The 9,663-nt window shown below is 34.2% G+C and overlaps 1 protein-coding gene across 6 annotated transcripts; it reads right to left on the minus strand.

The window, feature by feature from the left end:
• Nucleotides 1-243: 243 nt before the first annotated feature.
• LOC107077978 (uncharacterized) lies at nucleotides 244-9,653 on the minus strand. Of its 6 annotated transcripts, none has more exons than XM_015352173.2 (10): nucleotides 9,369-9,649; nucleotides 9,075-9,194; nucleotides 8,135-8,253; nucleotides 7,777-7,893; nucleotides 6,879-7,025; nucleotides 4,898-4,986; nucleotides 4,061-4,137; nucleotides 1,925-2,008; nucleotides 1,574-1,694; nucleotides 244-533 (listed from the first exon to the last, which is right to left on the minus strand). In XM_015352173.2, the coding sequence occupies exons 2-10, from the start codon at nucleotides 9,164-9,166 to the stop codon at nucleotides 282-284; spliced, it is 1,098 nt and encodes a 365-aa protein (XP_015207659.2). In that variant the 5' UTR covers nucleotides 9,167-9,194; nucleotides 9,369-9,649; the 3' UTR covers nucleotides 244-281. The 6 variants fall into 6 exon arrangements, with proteins under 6 accessions (XP_015207659.2, XP_015207657.2, XP_015207658.2 ...); XM_015352171.2 differs by having other exon boundaries at nucleotides 9,075-9,199; XM_015352172.2 differs by having other exon boundaries at nucleotides 9,075-9,230; nucleotides 9,369-9,648.
• Nucleotides 9,654-9,663: the final 10 nt, after the last annotated feature.

Below are 9,663 nucleotides of genomic sequence, written 5' to 3' on the forward strand. Positions count from 1 at the left end.
ATTTCCATTAATTAGAGAGCAGCAGTATGAAATAGTGGTTAGGAGCTCTGGCATCTAGACTGGAGGTTTGTGTGTTCAAATACATGTGTTACAATAAGAACAAAAGCAAGGTATTTCCTCAAATTTATTGATTCTAAATCCTATGCTACAATTCGAGTGGGACTCTCTAGGTCACCAATGAAAATGTGAATTTCTTCATTGATTTATCTGGTTAGCTAAGGAATCAAATCCAGGATGTAATAATAGGTTTAAAACATCTTTATTAATTTTAAAGGATTAGTTTACACGTCTTCTAAATAAGTTGATGTGGATGTCTTATTTATTTCTACAATTCTAAAGGCTTTCACAATCACAGCTATACGCTGCATGGTTACTCTCAGCATGTCAAAAAAGGGATTAAACAGATCCCTTACGCTTGAAGATACATTGAGCAAAAATATCATCATGGGCTGAAATGCATGGCTAAATAAAACAACCAAGAGGGGTTTTATCACATGATCCCCGAGTGCTGTCATTATCCCAACGACTAACACCTGAAAAACAAATAAGAACTTAAGAAAAGTTGCAAAAGGAGCAGATGATTTGGTTCAATGTCTCAAATAAATCAGCTATTCCCACATAGCCTGGATCTAAGTAGCTTTTCTTTCAGATATGATTTGTACCTCTGTAATATGTAATACGTATGAGCATTGACATACAGGCATCTCAGGTCTAATCTAAGGCTGAATGCAGTGATGTAAAGTGGACAGAGCCTTACAGAGAGACAGAGCCACTAGGTTGACAGAAAATGATCTCCTGGGAAGTTACTGATTCTCTCAAAAGGTATCATTCTAGTTTCAAGTTAAATAAAATCAGATGATGTTTTGAGTGTTTTTTTTTCACTTACACCCTATATAAAGTGAAGCATTCTTCAATCCTGTAATTACCATCTCATTTATGGCAATGCATTTAATCTACACCCCTTTAAGACACTCCTGATCACCATCACTTGCTGTGTTCTAAGTGTGATTGGCCTGTTCCTGCACTGATACTAGGGCTTACAAATGTCACTGTTTTATCTTTGACACAATATTTGACACATCTATCTGCATACTTCTCTAGCTCTCTCTTGGGAAACTGTGCAATGTTTCCCAATCTCAGTCCTGGAGGCCAGCACACTTGCTGAATTTTCATGTCAACCAAGATTAATTGCTTAATTGAAGGCTTAATTGAGCTAACATGGTGCTTGTTTGAAATATGTACAAGTTCAGTTTCCTACTCAGAAATATATAATTGTATATTACTATATTACTAGATAGTTAAAAGGCAACCGAAAACACCCAATCAGTTCATTTATCCTATTATCAAGTCACTTAAAGTTTCAGTTGTACAACTGAGAGCTTGGCAGTAACAAAAAACAGCAGGTGTATGGACCTCCAGGATCAGGATTGGGTTACAGAGCACCAAACTTCTTTTTCTGACATATACATTTCCTTATTAAAAGAAAGAAATCTAAATCCATTCTATTATGTTATAAAGAATTAGGCTAATAAAAATTGTAAAATATAGTGATAACATCTGTTGTTTTACTTACATTACATAGAGATTGACTAACAAAGTCCAGCATCTCAATTAGAAATATCATGATGAAGTAAAGGGGAACTCTTAGGATCCCAAACACCTTTCTCCAGAACTGATGAATGACCATTTTGAAGCTGCAAAACATTTTTTTTTTCACAGTGGAATCGAGCTCAGACTAAATAATCTCATAAAAATCACAGTTAAAAAGTTCTACCCATAGTACATTATTAGAGTTCCTACTCCTAAAACACCAAAGAAATGAACAAATGCTGTTTGCACCTCAAATGCAAATTCACAATGAATCCTCACTTTATCAACTTTAGTGGAGTCGACTTCGAATTTACTTTTTCAGCTTAACCTGTACCTGTCAGTCCCTTCAGATACACTTGCTTCTTCAGGTCCCTTTCTAGATTTATAGAAATGCTGTTGAGAATTATCATACATTTGGCTGCAAAGCAAAATAAAAATAAGAATATGAAGGCATGTGGCTTATAAGATGGTATGCAAAAACTACAAGTAAGTTAAGATAAGCAGAATAATGCATACTCTCTTCTCAATAACATCTTATTGTGCGCTGTCAGTGTTTCGGCAAACAAAAGCCTTCATCAGGACATGCGTACTTGAATGAATGAAGATGTTATATCAACTAACATTAATTAGTTGGAAACACCACATATAAATGTAAGCTTCAGTGCCCGAATCATTGAGTATTAATGTGGAAAATCCCAAATGTTTCCATTTTTAAAAAAACACACTATTAAAACTGACATCTTTCCTAGAGATGGGAACTTTCTCAGTATTCACATTCAATGTCCTCCACATGTATTCATACCCCTGATGAAAAAGGAACTATAAACATCAAATAAACAAAAGTTTTACATATTGGATAATACTTCTTGCTTAAACAAAATCTGGAAAACATTTTACAATACTCTTAATAGCATTGCACAGATCAAAGTCATACTTATTATTAAAAAATCAGAAGTCCATAAAACAAGAGTTACATTTGTTCACACCCCAATAGTTAGGATTTTGTAAAATCTCTAGTAGGGATTACACTAACTATATGTCTCCTGTAGTGTGTTATGAGGCTCTGCCACTTCAGAGGGGAAATTTATTAACATTCCTACATGAAGAATTACTCTATGTCCTTCAGACCCTTTGGTGAACTGCCATCTTGAGTTACGTACAAATGCTCAATTAGATTGATGACTGGAGAATGAGAAGGTCAGTTGAGAACATTTATTTTGTGTGTAGTTAATCATTCCTTTGTCAAAATGGATGTATGCTTTGGATCATTGTCATGCTGAAGTATCCATTTTAAGCCAACCCTGAGCTTCTTGGCAGAAAGAACAAAGTGTCTGGAAAAAATGTCCTGGTACATGTTTGGAGTTAATGATTTTCCTCTTTTTGACAAGGACCTGTAAATGCAAAACCACCTCAAACCTTAATACACCACCCACAATATTTCGTAATGGGAATGAGTGTATTCTCAATTACCTTTATTTTAGGTCAAACATAATGGTGATAAGCATGTCCAAACAACTCCACTTTCATTTAAACTGGCCATAATAGATTGTTTAAATTCTTCTTCTAAAGATGTCTAGTTTGAGTTGCCTCTTTTAGTGGTTTGCCTCAGAAGAAGTTCCTTCCTTGCAACCGAGCTATGAATGACGCATTCACATAAGCAACACAAAATGGTCATTTTCAACACTTTGTATCTTGAAGATACCATTTTGTTTCACAAATTATCTCCCGAACCACTTGTGCCACATCCCATGATGGCACGATACACTAAGTTACACTCTTTTTTCCTGGCAGGTTTTCCACTGTACCAGTACCATTACAGTTTTTAATAATGGACACTAAAGTGGAAAATGATATATTCAGTTTCTTTTTAAAAGCCATCACCCAACTCATGGGTGTCATTGACCATTTGCCTGCATTTTTCAAGGTGCTCTCTGACCTTAACCATGATCATGCTACCGAGTACAAACAGCAAGCCTTTGAAGGCATCTCTGTAGTTCTTAAAGTTTCCTTTACCATCCCAAATACAAGAATGTTATTTAGAATGGAGGCTATTAATGAATTTTATTGAAAAGAATATTTAGAGCTGTGAATAGTGTAACTGTGACCTTCTTCTTTTCTGAAATTAAATTAAGTATTTATGACAAATATGATTTTGCTCTTTGCAATAGTATTAAGATTACAATATCACATTATCAAATCCGTAGCTCATTCTGCTTTAGGATGTTTTTTGCTCCTCTTTCATCAAGGTCACAAATTAAACTGGACAGCACTGCATTTATATGAGGAAATTACATTATTGGCTTCAACAGCAAAAAGCATGAAATATGTTTAATCAGTTTTAATCAGTGGATGTCTCATAGATAGTAAAAATGTTTCAGATCGTATATTGTCTGTATATGAAATAATACAGCATACCGCGTAGGTACAATACATTACTAAGCTTTATAATTGCAGTTTAGAATTTGCTTACCCTTCATCACTGTAACAGACTTTTCCGAAAATTTGATCTTCAGCTGTTTTTTTCTCTGACTCTCTATTTTCAGCTCCCTGTGTGAATTCAATGTTGTCATGATGTATCTTAGTTTTTTAATGTTAGAATTGATCATAAAAGTATACATAACTGTATATTTACAATACTGCAAATGCAAACATAATGTAGTGATCAATTTAAATATCACCAAGATTACAAAATGAAAAAAGAATTAATCACCATTTGAGTCTTAACATGAAATGTTATTACATTTTTGAAACAATGTTTTTCATTGATAAAGTTTTCAGAAGAATAGAGTGCTACACAAATTACATTTGTAGAAATAATGTAGAATGTCTATGCACTGATAAAACAATACTCAACAATACTAAAAAAAATGATTTTTTGAAGAATGTAAGGTAGCATAGGGTTATTTTGAATGGCAAGTATAAAATACTGAATAGTTTCAATCACATACTATGTATTCAGAATGAGAAAGATTTAAAAAGTTTTTTATCCCAACTTATCTAAGGGCTTGAGATGAAGAAAAAATATCTACAAATAAAGCTGACTAAATCTTGAGACAAAAAATGGAGATCTTCAAGAAAAGAAACAGACACCTCCAAATACACATAACATACAGTATTTTTTTAGGTTCCATACTGGACAAGATTACCGGATGATGATGCACTTTGAGCCAGAAACAATATGCACTGCTATATCTATATATGATATATAAAGTATAAATGATATCTGTATTTCACTAATTCTACATTAAATTATTACTTTGGTGTATATAAAACCATTAGCTCTGTGATAATTCATTTTGATACCAACCTGGCTCTGCTCAGAAGCACCAGCAGTTCTCTTATTTGGTCTCAGGTTTTCTCTTCTCATTATGCCAATGGTTCTGAGAAGTTTGTTCCCTTTTATATAAGATTCACAAGAAATATAAACCATATAGAGCATGATCAGTTCAATAGCAGTTCAGTAGGGTAATTATTATTCGTATGATCACGACTGTAAGGTAGGTATAAAGATAGGATATGTCATTAAGGGAAATTACATCTTCAAAAGTTAGTAAACTGCAGCCTTATGCAGGAGTTTTTACTAAACCTTGTATCAAACAGTGTAAATAAAACAGTGTAATTTGTACAATTACTGCTGGAATGGAAGTTTTCTTGCAACTGTTGGCAGAAAACATCCAAATGATAATAACAGCTTTCTGTACAAAAATATTTTCACAGTTCTTTCAAACTTTTTCCCCAACATCCCTTGCAGAGCATGACAATAACACATGATTCTAATTAACACAAAAACAATGAAACATATCACTATGGCCAGCATGAGTAATGAAGATTGCTAAATTATCAGCATGGCTGAAGGTGGTCTGCCTATGAGACAATATACCCAGAGATAGAGTACTGCTTCAACAATCGGCAAACAAACCCAAATAAACCAAAAAAAACAGCTCTGCAAGGGATAGGTCACATCATGGAGAACAGAAAGTTACTTCATCATCTCTGGACCGTCATTTCTATCCTAATCACACATGTAACAATCTTCTTACTGCAGAGTCAATAGCACAAGAAATTCCAGGAAGAAATGGCCCACGCAGAAAGACACATTTGCTGTAAACATGCTTGGAAGCTGTGCTAGGCTGAAAGATGAATTTACCCTATTCTGTAGGCCAAAGAATGTTTGAAGCTGAGTCTTAAGTACAATATCTGGTTAATCTCTTAACAGATCTTAACAGACCTAAAGTGATCAGGTTGTGGTTGGGTGTTATGCTGACTGTTGCATTATTCAAGCCAGCCACCTGGGCTATGTTATGATTTGGTTGAGAAACTATTCTAAAACAATAATGCCTTAGGCCTTCCTTTTCAGCTTTCTTTCCTAGCCTGGTCTAAAATAACATCTGTGTGACCCATTCGCCAATGCAATCACTAGCAGTCAACCACAAGCCGGCAACAGCTGCACAGGGTGAGTAGTGAAATATTCCACAACAGTGTGTCAAGAGACTGTGTAGCAGTGCTGCCAAGACTGCATTAGGTAGGTAACACCCAATACTGTTTTTGTAATTCTTCCATTTTGCCACTGTCTTATGTTTCATACTGAAACATATTAGACCTCTTGACATCTAGAGACAATTCTCTACTTCATTTGTATTTTCATTCACATTTTGAGTGATATCGTATTCATGTTTATATAAAGTGAATACATTAATTAGACCTGTATGTTATGATTCTTTTGTGCATCATTATAAAATACCACGTCAATATAATGGAATCATCCTCTGTGATTACATTTTTATACATGAAATGATGTAGTAAATGCCAATATCACACTCATTATATGTAATGGGAGTCATGAAACAAAGTCATCAAAGTTTTAAATAGCAATGCGGACACTGAATTATTATTGTTTTTAATGGGTAATTCTCACACAAACACGTTAAGAGATGTTTCCTTAACGTCTCTTCCGCTTTGGAATAAAATTAGGAAAGTAGTGTGCCTTAATATTTTTGCAGTTCAAGTGAGTTAGCTCTTTAAAGATACTACTGCCAAATTTGCACAAAACATTTTTTATAGTAATATAATTCTCCTATATGAGATGTTGACTTAAGTTTTATATTTCAGTATCAATGGCAGTACTAATTAAGTCAGGCCATTAGACAACTCTTCAGAGTACTAAGCAAAAAAGTGTCTATAGGAAAATTAACACTAAATCCATGCAAGTTATATAAAGAATTACAGTATTAAACTGTATTGTTCTGCAATATTCCAAATTAAGATATTTTAAAAAAAGAGCAACTAACCTTTTGATTTTTGTTCACACAGGTTTTTTGGATGAGATTCATTCCCATTACTTTTAGCCATAAATAAGTATTCATGTCCATTATACACTGACGTCGTACTGAGAGGCATTTTTGTATTTTTAGCACAGACATCACTGGTGGTTTCCTCTGTAACATATTCATAGGAAACAAAGATGTGCAACGTTGTGCAGGATCCCTTAGTTGTAAAATTATACAAAGCAATGCAAAAACAAAATGGAAACCTTTGATTTTTCATGTCTATTTCCTGCCTAAAAAGTATTATCCATTCATCGATTTTCTGACTTCTTTTCCCAATACAGGATCACAGGAGAGCTGGAGCTTAGCTATGGGCACAAAGTAGGATTCATCTGTTATGGGAATCCAGTCCATCACAGGACAGACACACAAACACACACTAGGGCCAATTTTCCCAGAACCCAACTAACCCACAATGGCTATCAAAAACGTTCAAAAATTGTGATTTTTTCTAGTGATCGACATGAAGTACTGTACAACATCAAAGTGACAGCAAAATTGTCATGTCCAGTCCATCGCAGGGCAAGTCGAGCCAATCATACTTGGGGACAATTTGGAGGCTACGGTAAAGGCCGAGGGGGGAAATCTTGCCAGCACCCCCTAGTCTTATCGAGAAATGGCCGGGGATCTTTAATGACCACTGAGAGTCAGGACCTCGGTTTAACGTTTCATCCGAATGATTGTGCCCACTACAGTATAGTGTAATAAACCTTTACTTGTTCTTTTGCAGCCTATGCATGCTGATGCAGCTACCTACTTGAACTAAAACAAAAAATAACTGATTGATAAAATAATCACCCCCTTTACTATGAGACCTACAGTAAATAGGCAGAGCAACCACTTCTCTTTAGAATTGACATACCTTGTACTTGGTCAAGTGATGCAATACAGGTGTTGATATCATTGTGGGTTTCCATCTTTTGATGTTTGGAGTTAGAAAGCAAAGAGTTGCCATGATTCTGTATTACATTTTTCAGACCTTGGCCAAGAAAATGAAATAATGTTAACTTTCTTTTATTTATCAGAGTCTGATAGGGTGTAAATAAAAGTGAAGCCATTAAAAGGAGAAGCAGGCTTGTTCGAGTTACTAATTAAAAAGAAAAGTAGCTTTTTTTTATTTTGAGCTCAGTTTCCTTTGGAAATGATCAATATTAGTCTGTTGCTTCTTGTGTTTGTAATTGCTCTGTCTTTGAAACTTCTACTTTTGTTTAAAAGTCTACCTTTACTCCCCTCACAGCTGTCAAGATTTCCTGTACAGTGAAATGGCTGGACCACACTATTCAGTAGCGACCCTTCTACTTGCTGCAAAGCACTGATGAGGTCAATACTAGATGACGATCTGAACAACATTTAAAAAAAAGAACACCGAATTTCATTAAATACAGAAATAAAGAACAATTAAAGGTCTTGGGTTTTCAAATTAAAAGCAAAATCATTATGTAGGTACAAACTTCTAACCACAGAAGTGTTCTCATTTCCATTGTATTATGTTTTGCCTATCAAAGGCTTACCTCTAGCATCCATTGTAATGTTTACCACACTGCTGAAATACCTGTCCTCATAAATCCAGCTCAAATTACTTAACATAGCTGTGGCATAAAATGTAAAAATATTTCCCATATTACAAACATAAACATATATCATTATATTAACACATATTTTGGGAATTTAATGTAATAACAGAAATGAAGCCATATTTGACAATGCACAGCTTTGCAGGTTATATTTACTACAATTAAGATATGGCTATATAATGTAGTACTAATATTTCACAGTACCTTAACATCAAGTGTTGCATATACAATGTAACATAATAACTTAATGCATATATAATAACTATAAGATGAAAACTGTTTTTCTTTGAACATTAGAATTGCCTTCTGAGTAAATTGTCTTCATTTTTCAACGACCAACTATACGTCTTTGATGAACAGTCAGGCACCTAGTCTTCAAAATAAAAACCTACCTTCCTTTAAATAATTTATAATTTATAATTTTATATATTGAACAATCAAAATCGCGTTGTTTTTTTCTTCAAATTAGGGATTTAAAAAAATATGCGTATACAACACATAAGCGAGGAGCCCTACATTGCTTTAAATTTGAATATATACCACACACGACACATCCGATTAAAAACAATACTGTATAAAAAGCTACCTGGTTTGGTTTAAGGATGTCTGTTGTTTTTCAGTATTTTGGTCTGATACGCTGCTACAGGCTGCTTTTTCGTTCTGGATGCCTTCATCCATATCCCACGAGATTACACTCTCAGAGCCACTGTCCTTTGAAGAACAACACTTAAAATAAATTACACTTAAAAAAAGAGAAAACAGAAAAAAGTTATTAAGAAAACCGCACCAATACACAATTAGGCTTAAATGCGAATAACCATTCATTCGTTTTTACCTTAAATTTACCTGCTTGTTGTAGTGTTTGACAGACTTTACTTACCATTTTGGATTAAGCAAATTAAACACGTTTCCGTTTTTGTTCAATCTGTAAAATCCCAAACAGCTGATTTAAAAAATCTTTCCCGCAGTCCACAGCTGCTGCAAGCCATGCAAATATTATAAAAACTAAAATAATACCGACTGCAAATGCGATTACTAGTATTTCAACAGTAAAATCTATGCTCATATTACGTTTGATAACTCTAAATTAACGGTATATTGCCAATGTTCATTGCATCTATTTGGAATTAAACATCAAATGGAATTTGGAAACTTGTAACAAAATAAAAAACACA

This window comes from Lepisosteus oculatus, chromosome 7 (assembly GCF_040954835.1).
Source record: "Lepisosteus oculatus isolate fLepOcu1 chromosome 7, fLepOcu1.hap2, whole genome shotgun sequence".
NCBI lineage: Eukaryota > Metazoa > Chordata > Actinopteri > Semionotiformes > Lepisosteidae > Lepisosteus > Lepisosteus oculatus.